Source organism: Cydia splendana, chromosome Z (assembly GCF_910591565.1).
Source record: "Cydia splendana chromosome Z, ilCydSple1.2, whole genome shotgun sequence".
Taxonomy (NCBI): domain Eukaryota; kingdom Metazoa; phylum Arthropoda; class Insecta; order Lepidoptera; family Tortricidae; genus Cydia; species Cydia splendana.
Genome location: NC_085987.1, coordinates 36,410,577 through 36,436,295, shown reverse-complemented (window position 1 = coordinate 36,436,295; position 25,719 = coordinate 36,410,577). Strand labels below are relative to the sequence as shown.

Here is a 25,719-nt window from a genome sequence, read left to right as displayed (position 1 = left end):
AGCAGAATTTAATTTTCGCCCCTTGTCCACGCCAACAGTTTAAACTACTATTACCTACGCACAACTACACTAATCAAGTTACACAGCGGTTGGCTTCCCTAAATGCTAGCTAGGCAGTCAATTTACGAAACACCAAATAAAATGCTTGCTGAAAATCAAATTCATTGATGCAGATCAATGAATTTGATTTACAGCAAGCATTGTATTTGGTGTTTGGCCGGTTTTTATTATGTTCCTGCGAACATAATAAAAACCGGCCAAGTGCGAGTCGGACTCGCGCACGAAGGGTTCCGTGCAATTACGCAAAAAACGGCAAAATAATCACGCTTGTTGTATGGGAGCCCCACTTAAATATTTATTTTATTCTGTTTTTAGTACATATTTGTTGTTATAGCGGCAACAGAAGTACATCATCTGTGAAAATTTCAACTGCCTAGCTATCACGAGATACAGCTTGGTGACAGACAGACGGACAACGGAGTCTTAGTAATAGGGTCCCGTTTTTAGCCTTTGGGTACGGAACCCTAAAATGGATTTACTGATGGAGTGCGACACAATGCTCATGCGAAGTATTGTTAAAGCGAAGTACCTACGATTAGGTGATGTACGAGTAGGTACGACTGTACAAAATAGATTTAATTTTTTACGTCTGCTTGTTCAAAATCTTATTTGTAAGATTTCCACAAATAATTATATCGCAGCTTGGCAAATAACTTATTTTCGTCGACGGGTATTTATATTATTTAAATAAACAAAGACAAGAGATCTATTACTGGCTGGAGCTATTTGAAGATAAATGCGCGTAAATGTCCGAGTGCACTCAGAAAAAATTACACAACGAAAACTCGACTAAAAACAAAATTACAAGACGAAATACATAATATCGGAGAAAATTCTAGATATTTCCATAACCATGCAAGTGACCCAGAAAATATGCTAAAAATGAAATTAAATAATTCTATCAAATGTAGAGCAAAAGGATCATTAGAAGCAGCGGCTCGTGCATAAGCTCTCTTTTTCCAACCAGTAGCCCACTTTTTTCAAATATTTAAGGAAACCATGAGATAGATTATAGGTACCTACATATAGAACCAGAACCAAGGGCCAACCAAAAGTTCCTTAGTCCTTAGATGACGTAATCACTGGAGAGATGTGCAAAGTTAACAACAGGGCCTTTTTGATAAATATATTGAATGGTAAAAGAGTTAAACTTTTTTCTACAGCAGAGAATATAATATTATTGAATGCCGATTCAGTTGTAATTATGGACTAAACATCTAAATATTGCACTAAGCCGTTCAGGCAAATATAGGTACTTAATTCACAGTCAGGTAGGTAACATTATCGTTCCTTTAGTTTTTGGACTAGGTATCAGTGGCGGAACGTCCATAGAACTCGATTCCCATCGGCTTGTCTGATATTCAGGCTCTTGGGCCATTTTCTTTAAACTTATGAAGCTACGGGTTGCCTACGAACAATCTAGACGCGCCGCTACTGCTAGGTATAGTATAGTCACGTAAACCTGAGATGTTTTACTTTCAATATATTGTTTAAACCACTTTCAGATTCACATAATTCAGGTTTTTATCTTGAAAACTGTCAGAAACGAGTATTATCGTGCAGTAAGATTAGAAGTCGCACAATTTAATTTCGTCCAAACGAACTGTCGCGCACACTATAGTATTGCGTCACTTAAGAAAGTTTATATGCAATAAACAGTGGAGGCCTTTGCCCCGCCATAGGATATGGGTTACAAAATTTGTTTAAAAAAATACTGTATGCTATCATCGATTTCGTAAAATTTGCATTGATACAGTATAATATACTTGCAGGTGAACAAGCCAAGGAGCCGGAACCCTCACGCACCGAACCGTTGTCCCGTCGCCTCGGCTCCGGCATGGCGGGCATCATATCCAAACTGAAGAGCGTGAGCACCCAGAACCCACCGCAGCTGGAGAGCAATCCGATCATGCAGTACTTCGAGATCGGCAAGGAGAGCAGTAATGCGGGCCCAGGGCTCGTGTGGCGCGTTCACGACGCCTACAGAAAAAGTGACGGGAAGGTGAGTACCTACCTAATATCACCCAACTTTGTTTTAGCTCTCTTTAAAAAATGTCATCATTCATCAAATAATCAATAGTAACATCTTAATCCTAAGATTTCCATTCCTACATAGGGATTTTAAAATGTCTGTAAGTATTTACGACAGAGCTTCTAAATCCTAAGTCCCGACCCGACCAACCCATTTCAATGCGCTGTAGAAAAGGTTTCATATTTCGTTCGTGGTGGAAGTTGTTGCTAAGCATACATATAACATAGTAATATAATATACGAGTACAACATCAGCAGAGAGGTCGGAAAGAGTTACTTGACAGAATGAATACTACTGTAAGTTGTTATATACAACTATAACAATAACAACTAAATACAACTAAATACCTACCATACTTACAGTTAACAGACTAAGATGGCTTTAGATTACCTAAATAGCGTACCCTTTCCGACCTCAGTATAGTATATATCCTCGGTATAGTCAGCATCAAATAGGTGGTGACGGCCAAAATCGCTAAATACATCGTAACACATGGAGTGTTACCTTAAAAATAACGATGTGTAAGTATATATTTAGCCACTTTTGCCATCACTATATAATATGTTTGATGCTGAATGTACACACGGTGTGTGCCGTGTTGCATTTACCTACACATTGAATGCAGACCCATTGTTTATTAAATGTACTTATAGTTACTTTAGTGTACCATAACTATGAACAGTTTAATGCAAACTCTTAAACTACACGAATAAACTAAACGATACTGAACGATATCTTAAATCAAGTTTAAATTTACTTCATAAGTACGTCAACATACTATAGTAATATACCCTATTTGGAAAATACGATCCGATTATATAAAAAGATAAATGGTATCCATTAAAAATAAACAAGTTAAATAGTAATAGGTATTTAAGCCAGGGTTGAGGCGCTCGCAGTCAGATATTATTGCTGTTGGGCGACGCGACGCGCCCCGTGGATTTCGTCTAACCGCACTACTAATGAATTTGTCAATCTGGAGTTCATGCAAACTTAATTAAAATACTTAATTAACTCTGAGGCGTATTATTACAGATATGCAACTCATAGCTGATGCAGATAAGTTAGTACATTACGTTAATATCATTTATATTTAGATATAAGCAAAGTATGTAAAGTACATATTACTCGAGGTTAGAAAGTCAGGATCAATATCGCTAATTTCAAGTTGGTCGAGTGTCTGACTCTATCCGAGGAATCTGTACAAAGTTTCGTTAATTGCATACAACTATAAAATTGATGCCATACAAAATGTTTATAGTATATAAAATGTTTATAGTTTATAGTATAGGCGGGGAAGGGGGGGCCGTACGCCAGGCACCTGCACGGCACCTGCCCGGGCGGCAGATGTATGGCCCCCCTTCCCCGCCACCCTTAGTCGTCCTACCCCGTCGCCCCCGTACCGCGCAGGTGACTATAGGAACAGAAGATAGTGAATAGAATTTGTGGCCACAATGTTCTACAACATTTAAAATATATAATATAAAATGTATAAATATACAACATTTAAAATATATAATATAAAATGTATAAATAAATGGAAGCTCTAATAGATAATTGAATATTTGGCCACCAAAAATGAAGTTGAATATACCTCTAGGTAGCTACGTAGCTATATATGTATGAATGTATTACTTAGGAAATTGTTTCTATTGACATATCACACTTTGAGAGCCACATATTTACCAAATTTTCGTATATGGGTCAAGATCGGATGCAAAAATGCAAAGTTTTAAACATTTGATGAGAACTTTTAAGTTTCCAGTTATTCGTGGCTGAAATTCATATACGTTGGAGGAGGTTAAACATCGGATATACTCTTTTAGATACCTTATTATCTGAGCATTAGAACCGGTTTTTTTTCGCCATCCGATGTTCCCCCGGGATGACAAATTCATCGTTACCTCACTCAGGAGATATAAGTAATATGCACACACAGAAGGTATGGGTAAATAATTATATTTACGTGCGTATATAATAAATGTTGATCTAGGAATAGGGGGTCCTTAAATTGAAAAGTGGGAAGTAGAATTAAATACAAACCCCGTGAATCATTAATGCAACTTCATCGCGTTGAGCTTGTCGAAATAATTTCGCTTAGCAGTTTTTGTGCTCGAAATATTAAGGAGCAAAATCATGTCTCTGTTTTTGTTCTGAAAGGTTACTCGTATGTAAAGATTAGCGTTAGCTCTTTTTGCGCCTAATGCGCACAGTCATATGTTTTATGATTTAGAGAATTTTTACCAAATTCTCTGAACTATCTTAGGCCAATAGTAGGTTTGGCGCAAATATTTCATCTAAGTAATTAAAACTTAGGATTAGGGTGGCGGTTGATAGGCTTTGATCAGAAGTTATATCAGTTGTGATCTCAGTTAATTAAGGCGGCATGGGTCTGACGCTTACCTTGAGTTGTCAGATTACCATGCTTTCCCCCAATGGAGGGGGAACCCCACACAATTTGAGATAGTTGCGCTATGTTGGTATTGGCATTCCTGTCGGCCATTACGCGAGGTATTCCAGACACGGCGGGTTTTCAAGTAAACACACGTAATCGAATTGAGATTGTAATGGACAGGCCGTGAATCGTGGCACGGCTCTAAGCGGGCGGAAAGATTGTAGGTTCACTTGTGATATTGTCTATGACGTAAACAGTAATAAAATACTTCAATTATAAGATTTTCTACACTGTGCTCCGCTGTAATTTTATTTATATTTGTAATATTTACCTAACATGTAAAAACCTTTAAACAATTTTCATGTAAGTTAATATTCGTTATCTATGCCAACTTGTAGTCTGCTCAATAGATATCTCAATGTATGTAAATAGTTAGAGTATGCGTTTATTCGGGCTTGGCATAAATTACCTACTAATATCCCCAGGTCGAATATTTTTGATTAGTTTTTTTTTTTTTATTTAATTAGTTTTTGAAACTTTTTTTTTTACTTAAGTTTTACTTGACAGAAAACCGAATCGATAATGCCACCAAAGGTCAGATACCAAAACTGATATACTTAACCTGTTGCAAGATTGTTTATGTTAACATATTATTATGATGGATTGGTACTCGTATGGCAAAGAACATTGGTATTAAGATAACACCATTTTCAAATAATTGAAAATTACGCCTAGACAGGTTTTAAGTTACAACCAAAAATTAGGCTCCAGTCGGAATTATTAATTCTCCGGTATTAGGTACAGTAAAGACAATCTTTATATTGCTGCCCGTGTATGACTCTTATTTCATATGTTAAATTATATGGCCCCATCGTTTAAGCAGTATAGGACTTACTCCATATTTGGGATAACAAATTTTATTGCTGTCGTGATATTTTCGCCAAACGAAATCGAAAAGAAGCCCTTGTCCCTTCAAAGTCTGAATAGCTTGAAAGCATTAAATATATGTTATCCGCACAAGTATCGAATACTCCAATTCATACAACCTATTATCTCCCACGCAATATTTTACATATGAAAGTTATTTTTGATCTATTCCGTATCATAGAGTGTTCAACATTGTGTCGTCGTCCAATAAGGATGTTGGTACGTTCGTTGTTACTTTTGCGGTTATTGAGATCCTTATCTGAATTTTTAAAATGTATACATTGTAAAATAGTAAAACTATTCTATACTTAGTGATTTGCCAAGTATATGTTTGTCAGAGTGCCCGTAAAAGTTGTAGAAAATGAAGATTTTTTTTAAACTTTTTTCCTTAAGACATAATTACTTAACTGATACACCAGGCAGCAATAAGAATAATTATAGTGTCAGCTGGGATTTTTCTTCAGTTTTTAACCCCCACGCAAAAATAACCCCTCTTTTTGCGTGGGGGATAAAAACTGAAGAAAAATCCCAGCTGATACTTTATATGTTTGACTCCAATGTCTGTCTGTCTGTGGCAACGTAGCTCTGCAACAGTTGGGCCGGTTTCGATTCGGTTTTTTTACGTGAAAGCGAGTTTACTTGCGGTGGTTCTTATTCTTAGCTAAGTATATTTCATAGAAATCGATCTAGCAGTTTGAAATGTAGCAGTATCAACTCTTTTCTAAAATGATGTAAGGGCATTTTTTGCATAAAATGGATTTCATTGTATATGCGTAGGGGTTTTTTATTTATTTTTATTTAATATTTGTATTACATAGTTACATCAGGATGCACGTACCTCTCTGCAGTAGCCATATCCGTTCACCTCGTCCGTAACAAAGCACTCTCTTTAATTCCACCTGTTGTTCAAACACAGCTGAAAGTCGATTCGAAATTACAAATTGATGTCACTTTCATTTCGATCTTGACATCATTCGAGTAAATCTTATTTGTACTTATATAATGGTACGGGAGTGAGGCGTTGCGAGAAACATGTCAATAACTAATCAATAACAGCTTTAAAGAGTTCGAATGCCGCTCCATTTTAATCAGTCGAGCGCAAATGTTTCAGAATGGTACCTCAACTGTATTATAGATACCTACATACATTCACATTTGCTCTAAAACGGTGTTATTCCTCGCAGGTGTATCGGGCACTTACTAGCCGATTTCACTTATAGGGCAGTATTTTTTTAAACAGCTATATATAGGTATCATGGGGGTAATCTGTATCTAGAGTAACTAATATACTCACCTATAATTAATTTCTATTTACTTGTAAGTTTTGATTGCTTTTATCCTTTTGAATTGAAATCGGCCTTCTTAGTGGCCTCACACCCTCACATGGGGAAAAGAATAAAAATCAGTAAGGTATGTTGGGTGCAGATTATTTTTCGTAACATTGGCGGTTTATTTTTTGCTTCAATCTTGTAAAGTTTTTTCGGTAATGTATATGTGTATTGTATTATCCTAGCTCTAAGTAGGTTACATACTATTTTGCATGGTAGGTTTTAATTAAAATTGTACTCTAACATTAGTATTTAAGGGCACGTATTTAACCGGTCAACTAATTAATCGAATTTGAGTAGTTTAAAAAACTAGAAATGGGTACTAAAATTAATAGGTTGGCAACAAAAAGAGAGCCTTAAAATATATCAATGTATGAGAGATCATTTTAATGCCGTTACAGCTTTTGTTAATTTTTAGGCAGGTATCAAATATTTATTTGGCAACGAATTATTATATTACCAAGCACATTTTAAAAAGAAAACGTCTATATATTAATTTAAAAAAATTAAGTTCTTTTAAAATATTTTGTTTGGTCACTACACGGTCAACCTAACACGCTCCTCCTCGCTTCGCTCGTCGTCGCACCTATCTTTTGACTCTTGCAGAAGACCGTGATAACTATTGAAATTAGTAATTAAAAATTTAAAGACCTAATGGTATAATGGCCATTAGGTGTTTCATGATTAGGAATTTCGACTATAAGTATAGCTACTGACCATTGGTTAATAAATTAGTGGTGTTTTGTGGATTAGGAAATTTGTCAATCTAAAGAACTAGGTATGCATATGTTTAAATTATTTAAAAATGGAGTATTAAATTTACAGCTTATGTATATAGGTATCTTAGGTAATCTGGATATGTACATATATAAACAACCAAAGTTGATGATCGCTTTACAATATTAGTTGCCAACTTATTGTTTTAGACGCCAACCTATCAATTCAAGTTCCCTATTTATTTTTTGGGTGGCTTGATTTTGCTGCCCGTTTTTTAATAATATGATGCTTAAATTGGCGGCTAATATAAATGTATTGGCGCTAAAATATTAATGCGCAGCCAAATTATATTATTATATGCCCAGTGAAAGTTCCTGTTTAATATTTTAGTTGCCCGGTTATTAATAACACTTATATGGGTCATGCCTGAATTAAATGATTCTATAATTTAATTTAATAAAAGACGTAAAACGTACTTTTATAAAAAAAGTGAACTGAAAAATGGCGTGGTCATGATCTTGGTAATGGATTTGATCGTATAGGGCCAATCCCATGACCAATTATGGGCGTGGACAATGGACATAGGATTGGTCAAATGGTCATGGGGTCGGTCATGGGGTTGATCATAGGTTTGGTCATGGGGTGGTAAATTGGTCATGGGGGTCACGGAAGTTTACTGACTTTGCTCTGCACTTATCCCAACATAGGTACCTTACGAATATGATTGTTGCTCTCTTATAAGTTGTCTATCGAATCACGCTTCATTCTCGCACTCCCAAACTTGACTTGCGAGACAGAATAACAGCATCTCATAACTTTACGTGCAAGCTGCAGGGTGTTAACGTCCTTTTGGTAACTCAATTTCTCTCGTGCTATATTAGCACGTAGATGCTAGGGCTAGTTAGCTAATAATTCAATTAACAACAACATCGTGTGTCGTACGCTTTAACCTTTCACTGCTAAGCTTTAGGCCGTAAGTAATAGGATATACCCAACATCAACTACCTGGAGAATCGGAGATTGAATTAAAGGTCCTTAAGTCCTGATATTCATTGAAGAAGGTCCGAAATCATTTTTATTTCGGATCGAAGGGAGTAAATCAATTTTCGTTAAAATCTGTTGTTAAGTTTAAAGGGTCAATTTTTGAAGAGGGTGTTTTTTCGACATTTGTATGGCAATTTTTTATTTTTGGAAAATCTGATTTATAGTCATAGTTTTAGAAAGGGTATTTACAAACAAAAAATATACTGTACGAGGCACCACTCAACTTTTTATAGTTAGCTAGATATGGACGATTAAATATCGACATTTGTATGGCTCTATTTAGCCATTTGTAAGGCGCTTTTGACATGTATATGGCATTTTTTCGACATTGTATGGCAGTATCAACAAGTTTATGGCACTATTTATTATTTTTGTGGCATTTGTAAGACCCTGACAACATTTGTATGGCACCTTTTCGACATTTGTATGGCAGTATATCGACATTTGTATACCACAATCGACATTTATACGGTCAAAGTAGCCGTACAAATGTCGCCATACAATTTTTTTATTAAAAAAAAAAAATATTTTTTGCGGAATTTCTTACACAATATAACCGATTCACTTATTTATTTTACGATAAATTTTAACACTGTATTTGTAACTATTATTGTAAAATACACATTTTTATTTCGACTGTATACCAACATTACCAACATATTAAGCGTCCATACAAATGTCGTTGTAGTTGTACCAAAATATATCAAAAAAGAGATTCTTGCCTGTTTTTATATAAATAAATCTGCTTCCACGTCCACATTCGATGTTGATCGACGCCCAACTAACCACACTATTGCGTCGTAAATTTAATTTTACCATTATTCAATAAGCAAAGAAAATTTTGGGGGGTATTTTTAAGTCATAACAAAACAAGTGCCGCGCGGGACAACGATAAAAAGGCTTCCCTTGTTTTATTAAATAACGCATTAAATTATCGAATTTATTAAATCCATTCTCTAGAAAATGCTCTTTATAAAAATATAAAGTTATTCATAATATGTTGCCTACATCCAAAATTATGATTTTTTTTATTGGGTGTGTGCCGCCACTGGGACACGCAAAAAACGGCAAATTTCGCCGTTTTTGGAACTTCAAATGCGATTTTGTCAGAAACAAATAATATTTAAGGTACAGTTGTACATTATATTTAAAGTTTGCAATACATTCGATGAAAATATATACATACCCAGTCTTTTAGTCCTATGGACTTCGAGTTATAGCCGTGGGACAGCAAAAAATGCCTATTTGAAAATTTACCCTAAATGCACATACGTCGCACTCCAGCGGGCGTTTCGGGGGCATGTCATTTGGTAAGGTTTACAAAAAAAACAGCTTACGAGTATTATATTATGTACAGCTACTTAGTATTTGTAACATACCCGTTATCATGTATCCATCTTAAATGTGTAAATACTCTTTGAAGTGATAAGCTTATTTAAATGGCCACTTAATTTAATAAATAGCTGACATGACGAAGAACCTTGTCTGCCAAAAATTTGGAAAAGATATTCATAATATATTCGCATAATATGCTTACTTAAGCAAAGTTGTTATATCAAATACACTACATATTATTCAACCTTATTTTTATTTACAATTGAATGGATATAAAAAATAGTTACCTAACTAACGTACAACCTTAGTTTCTAAGGTATTGGGAATTGCATATGTACAAATACTAGGTACCAAATACTAGGTACAAATACTTTATTCTGGGCACTCGAAAATTGATTTGTGAACCTTACCAATGACATGCCCGCAAAGTGCCCGTAGAGTGCGACGTATGGACTCATGTATTTTCAATACCTACACACGTTTTTATATAAAATTACAGTAATGTCAATATATTGACAAAAAAATATGAAAAATAAGTATGAAGTGCATTCTGGATTTTTTGGAGCACATGGTGACTGAGCTGTGCACTGCATTCTGGAGCACTATTCTAGGTGCATCTGTCTGCTAACTGCACACGGTGGTTGTGCTGTGCACTGTGCATTCTGGAGCACTATTCTAGGTGCATCTGTCTGCTAACTGCACACGGTGGTTGTGCTGTGCATTGTGCATTCTGGAGCACTATTCTAGGTGCATCTGTCTGCTAACTGCACACGGTGGTTGTGCTGTGCACTGTGCATTCTGGGCCACTATTCTAGGTGTGTCTGTCTGCTAACTGCACATGGTGACTGAGCTGTACACTGCATTTTGGAGCACTATTCTAGGTGCATCTGTTTGCAAAATGGCTATGCTAAGCTTTTTGGAGTACTAACCTAGGTATCTCTGACGATATTTGCACTTGACAATCTTTCACATACTAATACTTGGTGCGTTCACTGCCAGTATCCTTGGGACATTGTGGTGTTGTCATATTCCTTACTAACAGCACTGAGATATTGCTCATGTCCTACCTGCCAATGGCAGTGGACTTAAGGCCACAAGTCTTGCTAGAAATGGGTTTTGTGGCGTGTTAGACTAGACACAGCTCTTAACCCCATGAGTTAATCAATGTGGTATGCCAAATAGGCCGTCTCTTGATATATACTCATCTTCAAGTAGGTGAATTAAAACATTTATTCTTATTTCAGCAAGCAAGGAATTAAGCGAGTCAATCTTGACATCGTGGCAGGCACCAGAAATTTGGATATGGAAAAATCCTAATAGGACAACCTCGTTGTTTGTTTTCAGATGTATAACTAAGAACATTACAAAACCAGTATGACCCAAACAAGATTATGCAAAAATAATTTGCGTTGTAAAATTTTATTGGTGCTCTGAAGATGAACCCAGCGACTTAAACTGCCGCTGGTGAGATGCTTGTCAGTAAGGAACAAGGCTAAGTATTGAAATGAAACAAAATAAAGTTTCCTGTTTGCTAACTGTGATGATTTAGCTCTCAATCAATTTTGTGCTGCAACCGGCAACCGGCTATGATAAGCTGGTGTCGCTTTTAAGTGACTGACTTTCTTTTGTGTGATTATCATCACTAAGAATCTTCGCTAAGGCAGCGGTCCTTTTAATATTAAAGCACAATAAATGGCATTAGAGATTTCTTTAAAAACATGCTGTCGACAAGTGATATTATAAGAAAATTTAGCAGAAAAACTAATGGCTTACGGCCCGTTACTTCAACTTCAAGGCCTCAATTATCAATCATATTTTCCAATGTATGCTTTGCTGTTACTTGTATTTGTTTCATATAATAAAGTATTCATTTAACATTACAACATACAAAAACCCTGGTCAAAAGCAGCGGTAAGGAAGCGGAGCAACACTTTCCTCTCTGCAGTCACAATGTGGTCGCACCCAAGTGACGTTACAACAGCCTGTGTTCATTTAGAACAAATTCCCAAAAGCTGTGGTTTATTTAAATACACTTCTTTAATTGCAGTAACATCATATTTACAAGGATTTTGTCATACAAAATTCAATTTTTGTCTGTGCAAATACCTACAGGTATTCCGAAATATGATCACTTCTGTGAAATTGATAGTCAAATACTAGAAAACTATGTGACTGTGATATATACTGTGTGTATATGCCTATGATGTTCTTATAAAATAATGTACACTTTATACAGTTAAATATTGACTTAAATATTTTCTGTACCAAATCCTAAGAGAAATAAATACAGATACCTATATATTTAAGACAAGTAAATTTATTGCAACTAAGCAGTTTAAGTCAACAGTCAATTATGAAACTAATAAAGTAATGACATAAGTCCTTTTATTAGACTAGGTGTCTATATGTGACAGACCTTTCATGAAGTGTATATGACCTAGAGGTCACACAATGAACAATTGTTTAGATTATATATCTATTGTTGAAGCTCATTATTATAAATGTTTTTATACTATGATACATACCTATACAAGATACACTTAATTAGTCTTGATACCATTACCTATATGGAGCTATAATCAAATGAAACTAGCTCTACTAGACTAGCTAGAAATATGTACAATGCCAATATATCACCTAGTGTGACATAATTTGGTGGCTAATTAAAATAAAGGGTTAGTGTATGTGACTGCTACATAATGAGAGGCATTAAAATACGAGTGTGGGTTTAAGAAACGAACGTTAGTGAGTTTCTTAATAGGATCACACGAGTGTTTTAATGCCTAATTATGTACAGTTACATACACTACTTTATCTAAACACATAGAGTCTGTGCGGAAAGAGAAGAGTCGTGGGATTTGAGGGTGCTCCAGTGCTATTTTATGGTTTTTGCTATGCTGACAACACTGGTCACGTGATTATAGTACGACACTAAAGGTCATGATACTTGAATCCCTTTTGTTCCGGTTTTTTTTTACCACGGCTCACTAAACGGACCCTGGTGGTGGTGTCGGCTCGTCAACTCAATCCTCTGATTTAGCGCAGGCACTAGTTTTCTTTTTAAAACATACTCTTCTTTTTATGTCTCAGATACTAAAAAGTGACAGTGCGATTGACAAAACTGCTAAAACTAGTTAAGAATCTGCCCAATACAACTGTAATTTTAGTACCAAACAAGATAGAGTCTCATTTATGTACTGCCTAATCTGTGCAGTCCAACAGTTATTTTAATAGGAAACCGGGTAGATCGAGTAGAAATTGGGCAATAGAACTGTAATTTTACTATCTGGGATATATTTCACCCATTGTAAACTTGACTTGTAATGTATGTGTACATTATTAATAATAAATATGAATAAAAATAGTGCATAAGTAGGTAGGCCTTATTGGGATATGTCCGGTTCTCTTATCTCACGATATTTTACTTCGCCGAAAAGTCACTGCTAAATATGAAATATAATTTCGTAACTAACAGAACCTAGTAAACGAACTTACAAATAAAGAAATATTTTATAAGAAAAAGTTTTATTCTTTGTAATCGAAGTCTGAATAAAAAATATTCAATGTCACTTATGTTTGAGCTAGCTTCAGAACAACCAGGGACACTCATAGAACTATCTTCATCTGAACTGGATGTGCTTGAATCCGGCACGTAGATTACGAATTCTTGCATATCACCTACTTAGCGGTCTTTTATCGTAGGTAGGTAGGTAGGATTACACAATCCTGAAAAAAAAATTACATATAAATATGCATAAAATGGCAAGTATCAAGACTATTTGTCAGTTATTTTAAAGATCATGAATGACCTGCATATTTATGAATATTAATATATTTTGAATTAATATACTTACCGATTATGTACTGGAGACAAGTTACTTAGGGGGCTTATTAAATAGGTAATTATTTAATATTAAATACAACATCAATACCCGTAATAGCGGAAACACGTTCCGCGGCTTTTTGTAAGTCGATAGTCGGCTTTTAGCCGTTTTCTTCCCGCTGACAAAACCGAACAATGTTTAATATAATTTTCCTGTTTTGAAAATATTTTATACGTAAAACTTGCGGTTTTTGTTAATAAAAATATACAATGACAGAAGTTTGTTTACTTTTTACAAGACAGGTGTCAAAGGTTTGATTGCCATATAAAATTTAAAATGTTAGTTCCCGTTTCTGCCACGACTCTTCTCTTTCCGCACAGACTCTACTTAAAACTAACTAAAAGATAAACTGTACGTCAAATGGCGGTGAATGAAAACTTTTTTCACGCATGTCACACATCCGTAGTTTTTTTTAATTCCTAGACAAAAGAATGAAGTCCCTATTCTCATGTCACTCGAGATCAAATATCGTGCGGTTTATATTTAAAAAACATACTATTGACGTTTCGTATCGATAACTGTTTTAATATGTATGGATAATAGAATAGAGACCTACTTGAGTTTTGACTGCTGTTCCAAATTTAAACTCGTAACCTACAAAAATCTATAACGTTATGTACATTAAAGTACAAATTTTCCTACTACCACAGATAAGAAAGTTCTCATAGTAAAATTGGTTGTAATAAAGCTTGTAATGACAAGCTTTAACAACCAATTAGAAGATGTAGGAAATGTCCTACGGTTTCTGAACGCATTATAGAGCACTAATGACATGTGTGTAGATAAATATATATTATTTGCAGATATTTAATTACTTACAGTAATACTTACACCCGTGTGGAAATTATGAAATGAGCCTAATAGAATGCATTACATTAATTTTGTTCAGCTTATGGTGGTCTTGTTTATGTTTAAAGACCTTCCTTTCCGGTTTACCAGACTGTGAGATACATCTGAGAGAAGACAATACAGCTACTTATCGCAATTATTTATAAACCGGTAAATGAAATACAGTATTTTTATTCTAGGAACATGCGATATGTGCTTTAAGTGTCATAAGACTCATAAGCTGATTGAGAGAAAATAATGTAAGATTTCAGATTTAACGCAAATTATATTTGAAATTTCCTACAACATTTTGGAAATCCATATACCTACCAAGTTATTGGTTATTATACAAATATCCTGGTGAAGTAACCCAGATGTTTTTTCTACATAAGTAGATGCTTTTGCAAAAAAATATTTTATCTATGTTTTCCTTCCAATTGAAATGAATTCTAAGGTATTAAAGTTTTAGGAAAAGTAGAAGGCATCAAGGCACGGTCATTTTAACTACTCAGTTTACAAAATATTTATATGCAGGTATATGTATTTACATATAATTGTATAGATTTGCGCCCCAGCTCTTCATTTATAAAAACTTATTTTATTAGGTAACTGGTTTCAAGTTTCAACAGCGTATTATTCTGGTTACCCCAGTGTTATCCAGGAAGTGCCATCAGCCATCACTGAAGGAGAAGAGGAAGAGGAGAAAGGAGTACAGTACGGTCTAATCCCTTGCGCCCGACACCGTCAAGCACACATACACACACACTTGAAATACTGGTGTATGTTATGTAAAAATAATTACATTAATTATTTTATGGCATCTGTTCCAGAAGTGCTTGCCGTTATAATAGCATTACTTATGTAATGAGGGAGCTAGGTATAGATGTGTAAATAATTGTAAATCTGCTCTTGTGCTTTTATTGGGGAATAGGCTCTCCTCAAATGATAGAATTGAACACTATGAAGAACGTTTTTTCGATTACACCAACCTCAACCTTAAATTGTAACCTAGTACCCTTAATCGGTCTTAAATTATTTATTAACAATGTCACCAACTAATGAAAATCATTCATTACAGGATTAAGAAAAAGTAAAAAATTACTTTATCACTTTTATTAGCTGTTGTGATTGTACACAACGTGCAAACCCTGTCCTTGATAAAATATCAAACTTTACTGTTATTCTGATTGATAAATTTCAGCAACCCTTGCTATCCATAGCATATTTTTTTTCAGCGAAAACACTAATTTTAAATTGAATGAGGTGTAAAACATTGATTACCTGTATATCAATAACGAACAATAATATTCGTAATGGTAGTTATTAACTTGTTAGTGAATATTTATTGCCCTCAAAATCATGAAAAAATCACTTCCCAAACCTGTAGAGGGATTAAGTCAACTCTTAAAGATTTGTATTGATATATTTTTATTTTTACCACCTATTTAACCTGTTAAGGTCTCTGCCCACTACAGCGCATCATAACATGACCGTGCTATGAACGTATCAGGCACGGAATGTAACGCGACACGGACTACTATGCCCACTACACCGTGTCCACATCGTTTCATATCCGTCCATAACGGGTTTAGTGACCGTAGTATCCCCGTATCGTCCCCGTAGCTGTGTTCAACTAAAAAAAGGGTACTTATATAAATGTAATACTTAGTTCACATCAATTGTTCAGATAATGTGAATACTTTGCAGATATACTCGTATAAGTAGGTACATAAATAATCTAAAAATAACAGTAAGTATTCAATATATTCAAGTACCCTCTAGCATTTTGAATAAATTACTCGATAATAATACCATAAGTATATTAACACGAAAGTGGAGGACCCGAGCGAAATCGCCTTATCATACAAAGGTAGTCCTAATTTTCCTCTCTAAATATTAACTTTTTTGAAAATATTTTGACTCAATTTGTTCCCCCTGCCGCCTACGTTTGTCCATGGAGAAGCGGCCGTCCCCTTTCCTCTAGAAGTCGTCTATGATAATACTTATATGTATATTTAAAGTACAATTAAACAAAATGCCTACCAGACTGTTTTACTTCCTCATCAATTTAATTTCACGCAAGATCTTTCTTGGTACTCTCCATATATTTAGGATGCTTTAAATTGTATATAAATTCGTATTTTCGGACAGTCTCAATTAATTTTTCGTCATCCATTTTAATATTCAAATTAACGTGCGTGTTCTAAAACTGACGGAATTAGACTGGCAAGAGCGAGCAAGAAATATGGCAACGCGTTTATAACGGGCTTAGAACGGTCACCATACGCGGTTATAACCCGTCTGTTCACCGTTTCGCCGCCTGCACGCACCGTTCTGGCAACGTTGCGTGCCATGCACTGAGCGTTTCGGCACCGGCAAAATATCCTCGCCGACAATTTTTGACGGTCCGTGCATGGCACGCTACGGGTATGGTCGGTGACGGAACGGGCTAGTGGGCATAGTCTCATACTTTTTAATACAAAGATATTTTTTTTGCGTGACACGTTCATAGCACGGTCATGGTATGATACGGTGTAGTGGGCAGAGACCTTTATGTGTTAGTGTCAACCGTAAATCGTTTAGGAGTTAATATTGGTGAAAGAAAAACATCAAGGTGGAGTGATTCTTGTAATGATTTCATAATCATGGTTCCATCCAATAATTTTGGTAAATCCTTACAATGATAAATGAGAAAATAAGTGTTACTAAAAGTTGTAACCAGCAACACACTGTCAAGAGTTGCTTGTAGTTGTTGTATTCGCTAATAATTGCATCTCATGCAATCTGCATGCTACATGCATGCTTTGATTTCTTTGATATTCCTATAAATAATTTTTAAGTTTTTATATGGTATTTGGTGGTATAAATGAAATACTTACCTATTAATAAGGATCAAATTATTTTTGTTTCAACTATCTATACTATACGATAGACAGTTTGATGAAAGGATATCACTAGATCTCTAAATAATGTTGTAAACTAATATACATATATTTTGAAAATAGTTAATGATAACTAAAAAGGTACCTAATTTAAAATGAAATCATAAATCATTGTTAATCAATGATTTCATTGTTGTAATACAAAGCCAAAACAAACTTTGAATACTTATCTCTAAACATCTACATAGTTAATATTATATCATTGAAGAAGTTTGTGCAGCGTAATAAATAATAATAATTGGAAATTAAACGAACTTACCTGTAAGTGAAGTTCTATTTCAATTATATTAGCTGCACAAACTTCGAAATGATATAATATTAACTATGTAGTACGCGTGCCGACAGAAGTGAAAACTCAATAACTAGTCCAAAATGTTTGCACCACTATGTATAATTGACCCATCCTCCTTTCTATTAAAAAACTTTAGTTCCGAAATTGCTGGCCAGTGAACTTAAATTTGTAGCGTTAATTGTTTAAAATTCGAATAAAAATTGTAAAGTTACCTTGCAGACCTTGCATCTAAATATCATGATATTTTGAGTTTTCTTCACCAGTAGCAGTAGAGTTCACTTTTATTAGCGATTTCATCAAGATGAGACTTTATTGAATTATATTGGAGTGATATAAAGTTAGAATGTAACTGTGACTACTGTGAAATCCTCGTATTTCAGCCCGTACAAGATTAGAACATTGAGCTTTATTGCTTAATATAAAAGTCCAGTTTTAAATAATTGACCTGATTATGATACGTTATGACTAAAGTTCTTTGGTGAATAACATTGTCCGTCACACATGACATAAGTCACGCAAGCGCCCTACGCCGCCTACATGAAACAGCCGGCTCAGGCATACATTTTCGCCGTGCGGTAGAAAGAGAGGAGAGACGCCTTCGCGTTACGCGCTACGCTGTCCCCAGTTTATAATTTTTTCCCCACCTCAAAAAGTGCTCAGCGCCGCTAAAGAAGTTTTCACTTCAATAATCTAAATAAGAATATTTTAGGCTTACAAGCAAACACCACGGGATCCTGCACTTATAATCCCGTAATAAGCGGGACCGGAGAATATTGGGGGAACCCCGAGGACAGAGGATATCAGAACACCGATTGGAAGCCCTACTCTCGGCGTAGCGTTTTGCCAAGGTTCGTCTACGGGCATATTATACGAAACCAATAAAGAAAATTACGTTTATTTTTCTTCAATTTAATTTACATTTTATGTAATACATTGTTAAGTAAATCGTTTTAAGTACTGTGAGATCCGATTACTCCCGAACGCAGATGCCTCAATTGTAAGAGTCTAATCTTCTTAACTAGGTGTATTTACTGTTGTATAAATATAGAATTCTCACCATTCCGCTGGAATATTTCCTTGTTTAAGTAGAACTCATGAAACACACTTACGCCTGTAATGAATGACAAACTATTTTTCTTGTAACTAGGTAAGTATATTCTCCAGATGAGTAACTTCTGATATGTGTACTTCGGATACAGCGAAATGCTATACATGGAAGTATTCTGTCCGCTCAATTATGACCCAACGCAAACTACCCCGCGATAGGCAGTACTTACAAACTGCTCGATTGGCAATCTCAGTACGACCGAGATGACAGTCAGTGACAAATGGCTAAATTGATTTATAAAAACAACGTTTTTTTCTAATTAAAAATATATTCATGTGTCGTGAAGTGGTGCAGAAGTTATTTTAGTTCATACCAAGGACAGTGGAATCACTTTTCACTTGTAGTAAACAGATAACTTCAGTAGAATTTGACGATTTGTTTTCAATACTACCGTGCTAAGCTAAAACGTAACAACTGCATACAACTTTCATAACAACATACGACTTTTTAAATTGCGAGGATAATAGGGATGGTGTTATGCTAAATGAAGTAGACTATTTTATTAACTTGTGTTTGGTTTAGGTATTTTCTATATAATTATAAATGTAGTAATAAATTCCTTCTTACAGGTTTTTTTTTTCTTTTTTATTTCATGAGATGGAGCTATAAAAAAACTACCTAGTTATTTCAAATTAATAATCAAATTTGGTATTGTCATTTTACATTACTTTCCATTCAGATTCCCACAAGATGCTATTCGCAGAGAACTATGGAAAAAAGCTGTCCAATTAGAGAGACATGAAATTGAGTTGATGCCTGGCAAGATATCTAGAATATGTTATATTCATGAGATATAACCCGTGAGATAATCATACCCGGTCTCCTATATGTAGATACATTTTTCCTATCATGCTTTCACTGAATTAATTTAACAAATACACACATTATCTGAAAATGTTGATCATTTGAATCCACCCTCTACTGTCACATATATGTAGGTTCTCTCTCAAGCCATTTCCGTCAGTAGAAAAGAGCGGCAAACATATTAACTCACATTATAGACGGGTCTAACGCGAATTATATGAACCGACGTAAGTAAATCAGTTTCGTTTCGTATAATGTGAGTTAATATGTGTTCAAAACGCGAAAGTTTAAAATATTATAAGAGCGGCAAATTTAGAAAATGTAAGCGCGCGAACGGCTGTGGTCCTATACAAAATTTTAATTTTGCACCTTTTTCTACTGACAAACTTGCTTGACCGGCTATATACATATAAAATATTCTGAACTGAAAGTGGGGATTTATTGTGACTCCGCCTGTTCAAATATTTTTGACCCGATTCGTGTACCCATGTAAATTTTGCAGACTGTATAGCCAGTCCGATTTCTAAGATCAAGTTCGCCATACATTTACTATGGCGTACTTGATCTTCGAAAAACGGACAGACTATACCTGAACGTGACTTCGCACTGCCATGCAGATTAGCGTGGTCCATGAATGTATGAAAAAAAAAATTGTGTTATTTTATTCGACTCCACCAGTGTTTTCTTATTCGACTATGAACGAAAATTATATGTACCAAAATTGAGCTTTCTAGGACAACGTTTAGAGGTTGCTATGATTTAGAAGTAATAAAATTAACTAAAAAGCGTAGTACCCGCAACGGCCAATTTCAATAGTACCTAATCTTAACGAGGATTACCCTCATTACCCTGTTTCGTTATTTGTTTCATTTCTTATTAATACTTGCGTAAGTGAAAGAAGTGTTTTTTGTTGTGCTTACTTGCGTTATGATATATTAGGTATCTGGTATAAGTTTATGATAAATCGATATGCGTAATTAATTGTAAGGACCGTTTGAGAACTAGTGAAATATGGCATCGACTAGTAGTTCCGTATCAACTAGGGCTACAGCGGCAGTGTGGTGAATTGGAAAACCAACAGAATCAATATGTCATGCGAGACTTCCGTCGAAAGGTGATATGCCCAGAAGATTTCACTTTCATCATTTAGAAGAGAAGAAGGAAGCTAAGTTTCGTGCGCCCGGAGCCCTACATCAAGCTAGATGGATGGCAAAAGCTATCTACTGCATAAAAATGTATTTGTTTAAAGACCAATTTAAACTGACTGCAGCTGAGAAACGGTCCCTCACGGAATTGTCACTGTTTGTGAGTCTTATTTATGGGCGATTTTGGAACGAAGCCCCGGTAGCAGGAAAGGCTCCTTTGAATGACGCAACCTTCATAACGCAGGCCAAAAATTATCCAAACAAGATTATTAGCACCAGTGTTGTGAAGGCATTTAGCCGTCATCTTTGGTACTTCTCGGAGCATTTGGTTGGTCTCTCTTTGTTCGATCCGAGAATATCTACAGAAACTAAGAGAATTATGGTCAAAAACTTTCAGAAACCGCCAACATAAAAGGGTTTGAAGAGGCCAGTTGGGAAAACCTTTAATTTAAAGGAGCCGTTGCTGTTACAAAACTTTTTTACACAGCGAACTTCAGTTCTATTTGATTTGATTATTAGCAATGGTCGAGAGAAATCAGAAGCATTTTTTGTAAAAGACCCGTCACACTGGCACACTGATCAAACTTAATGTCGATATGCAGAAAAATGAAAGTTGTAAATGACTCTGCAGAAAGAGGTATTGCTTTGATCCAAAAATTTAATTCAAGCATTACAAAAAACGAAGAACAGAAGCAATACCTTATCCGCGTCGTCGATCTGAAAAAATGTCTACTTTTTCTGTACATTCCAAAAAAGCGTCAAATCATAGCAACCCCTAAACATTACCCGATTTCTCAAAATTTTTATACAACGCCGTTTTAAGTCTAATCAAACGAAGAGAAACTGGTGGAGAAAGGAATTTAAAAAAAAATTATTTTTGAACCACCCTAATGCAGATTGATAATAAAATATACAAAATACTTATTATAGCGGAATACATTTATACAACAATGATATATTTACTTATGTTGAGTTAGTCTGTCATGTCATAACAACATTTTAACTAGTTAATTTTTAATCTGCATTAAATTATTATACGTGAATTATTTGACTGGTTCTTCACTGTATGGCATAAACCTATCCCTGTCCAAGTCATATTTTAATCAAATATGAACCGCGAACTCTCAGCGGCCAGTACGTACAGCAAGAAGGTTATTAGCGGATTAATGTCGCTGATTGGTAGTTATTGACATTATATGCATTTCATCTACACTTAGCTATGTACCATTAGTGTAATAAAGATGACTTTTATTTTGTTTACCAGCTTTGATTACAGGCTCTGTAAACGCGTCGTCTTATTTGAATGTAGGCGTAATTGTGTATGTGTGCTAATTTGGCCCGAGAATTTGAACGGTAATGTTCCTAAAGGCGGTATCCATGGTTATGTATGATCGCAGTTCGGATACCATTCGATATACTTCACTGGAAAATCCACTATAAATATTCAACTAATGGTTTTAATTTTTTTACGTATTATTAACTAAGTATTATTTGGACTTTGGAGTTGAAACTCTAAGCAGGCGTGGCTCACTCCGCGATTTCGTCGCTTTGCAACATGTAGCTGCAAGTACATCCGTTCGACACCAATTTTGGTGGCTAGTCATAAGCCGCGCGTGGCGCTGTCGCCACCTAGCGGCCATATCTGTCCTGATCGTAACAGACGCGTTTTGTTAGAGAGTGAGTCTTCTGTACCTAGTACTATTATTTATTCTGTGCTCTAAGTCCATGGGGTCAAAGCGCACACAAGTTGTTCGCAGAAATCGCGAAGCGTCTGGTTTGACGTAAAGTCGCAGTGAGAAGTTAGGGGGTCACATTTATTGGACTTCCATAAAATTGATATAAAAGACACCTATTTTGGTAAAGATGGATAGGCCACAGGTACGTCCACATGTCATGTCATGTCATGTCATGTAATCTAACATGACAAAGTCGTAAAACAAAAATATCTATAGCATTCACATATTTTACTACACTTGCTCGGCGTGACTGACTATGCATACTTATGCTTAATTCAAGCTCTCTAGTACTAACGCTAGCAAAGCTAAGCCACGGACAGACAAATAGGTAGTTAAAATATAAGGGTTTCTAGTTGACCACAAATCCCTAGATTTTAAAGATCAGCAATAAGAGCTTATACCTTTCGAAAGTATAGAAACCTACACTTACGTAAAGACCGGTCATGCGTGGTCCAATATTTATAAATTGTCCCAGTTTCGCCAAGCCGGCTCAGTTAGGATTGCCAACGAGCGCCAGGAGTGTTGGATGACATTTTGCAAGATTAATCTACCCAGCGACGCCCATTGCCTGCCGTTAGAATAGGTCACCACCCGCTTCGATTCTTATAAATCACTTACTATCGTCGTTTCAGTTATTATAAAACGTTTAGCTTTGTACACAATCACACTTCAACTGTTTAATACTTATACATAAAACTGAGACTTTAGGGAGATATATATTATGTCCAAGTGTCATAATCATAATAATCATATCGTTTATTACACAATTTTCTAAATAAAATTTGTTACAAAGTAAGTAGTAAAACGTTACCCTCCTTCTGATGCAGTCGCGTAAAAATACGTTTCCATTAACAAAATAGTAAAAAATAGTATTTTTACCCGACTGCATCAGAAGGAGGATAATTTTTTTCGAGCGTGGGTAATACTTACCTATGTATATATGTCTATTTATTTGACACGCCCTACAGTCCAAACAGCTGGACGGTTTTTGACATGTGAGGTGTGGTTGAATTCATCAGAATTGCGGTAGCAACACAGGCTATATATGTAAATATTGAAAATGACACCCGCAAATGAAAAAAATGGAGGGGGGAGGGTTTTCTTACTTTAGCAATGTGGGTACCAAATGAAAGCTAGTAAGAAGACCACTACAAAAATATAGGTATGTCAATAATAGTCGTGTTTATTTTTTCGTTTTAATAATAGTTGTAGTTTAATCATGCAGTGTTTTTCAAACTTTATGGTGTCACGGCCCTTTATGACCACTAAATTTTTTTTGGTATAGATCTGAAATGGTAAATTAAGGTTAATATTAACGTAATTAACGCTAATTAATCATTAGGGTTGAAATTATTTATACCAATTCCGTTAACACCACTCCGCTGCACCAAACATGCTGGAAAATGTACGGTCACTGGTCATAAAACAACGCATCCTAATTGAGTTTGGGTTGAAATGTTTGACAAAATGTCGATGTACGATTGTCATCTTGATTAGATTCCTTTTTATTTTACGGGATTCGAGTAATTTGCGGATGATTGAGTGCGTACGCGTACCTACAAAAGTGGCTTCTTCTAAGTCTAACTAAACACACAAGTCTCTGCATTTAAGACAAAGTGTTGTAATATAAAAGTGTTGTAAAAAAAATATTTTAATGGAAATGTTTTTTTTCTTTGATTGTTGCATAAGTATTAATAAAAACCAAATGATGTAATTATTTAGTTTAAAAAAAAAATTAAAATTGGCAGTTCGTTTAGTACAACGTCCGGTTAGTACGACCTAATATCACCGGTCCCTTGGGCGTCGTTATAACCGGATTCTACTGTATATAGAGTCTGCAGACTGCACATGTGCGGAAAGAGAAGAGTCGTGAAATGTATGGGATCCCATACATTCTACGGCTCTTCTCTTTCCGCACAGACTCTTAACAAATTTAGAACCACAGACCAGTGTTTGGAATTGGAACACACCTTTCTATCATTCACTCAGTTACATATGCGTTTTAGGACATACATACACACATATATTTATTTTTATAGGATGGTATATTTTTTATCACGGGAGCAAAAATCCGTATATAAACGACTTCCATATTATTAAGTAAATTGAGATAAAGTTCCTTAAGTTAAAGTTAAGTTGATTCCCAGCAAGCCGGAAATCTTTTTAATACCTTCATTTGGTCCTAAATGCGAATGATCTGAGTTTGCTCCATCCCAGGAGGAATGGATACATTTTAGAAGCCTTGGGAGATAGATTTTACCTTGGATTGACAAAACCACTCAATGTAGAAGGAACCCACCGTCAAAATTAATGTCACTACCAGCAAGGTTGTTGTGGATCAGACACTGGTAAAAAAAAATCGGATTTTAACACGATTTTACCAAAAAAAAAACAAATTCAAAGTGGCGGCCACTTTTTACAATGTTTGACTACTAATTCATATTAAGGTACAATTTTTTTCATGATTAAAGCAAATTATCTCTCGGACGTACCGTTTTTGAACTACAAGCAAAAAACTGAAAAAGAGCAAACATTTTTCCACAATTCCTGGAATAGAGCAAACTCGGATTACAATAATTTAGAACCAAATGAAGGTATTAAGACGATTTCCAGCTTGCTGGGAATTAATTCCTGGAAAAAATCTAATTTGACTGGCGTAACAGATCTTAACTTATTTAACTGTTTAATAAATACAGTTTACCTATCTAATAATGATTTGTTTTATTGATATGTACTTTAACGACCATTACATTTAAAAGAATTGAATTATTTCTAAGTTAAATAAAATAAATCTGCTTTCCATAAGTTTCTTTCAAAGCCGAACTTCGCGATCCCCTTGGACAAGTGCCGTTTGAAAAACACTGGTTTAATGTAACAGAAAATTATACTTTTTTTGATAAGATAAAAAAAGATAAAAGATAAAAAATAGTTTATTCAAGTAGGCATATTACAATGCGCTTATGAACGTCAAATAAAGCTATACCAGCTCTAACCCTACACCTCTGCCTCGAGAAGATTTAAATCCCCCCTCAATTGGAGGACGATATCCCAATATGGGACCGGCAATAAACTCGGCGGGACACATCTTTTCAAAACATTATTACATCTTATAAATCTTATAATTAACATGCATTACGCGTAA

The 25,719-nt window shown here is 35.2% G+C and overlaps 1 protein-coding gene across 1 annotated transcript in view; it reads left to right on the top strand.

Moving 5' to 3' along the window:
* Positions 1–25,719, top strand: part of LOC134803930 (SCY1-like protein 2) — a 383,486-nt gene that overhangs the window by 290,645 nt on the left and 67,122 nt on the right. Inside the window, exon 3 of the mRNA XM_063776750.1 lies at positions 1,833–2,062. Coding sequence (XP_063632820.1) covers positions 1,898–2,062 — 165 coding nt within the window. The 5' untranslated portion in view covers positions 1,833–1,897. The remainder of the gene's footprint in view (positions 1–1,832; positions 2,063–25,719) is intronic.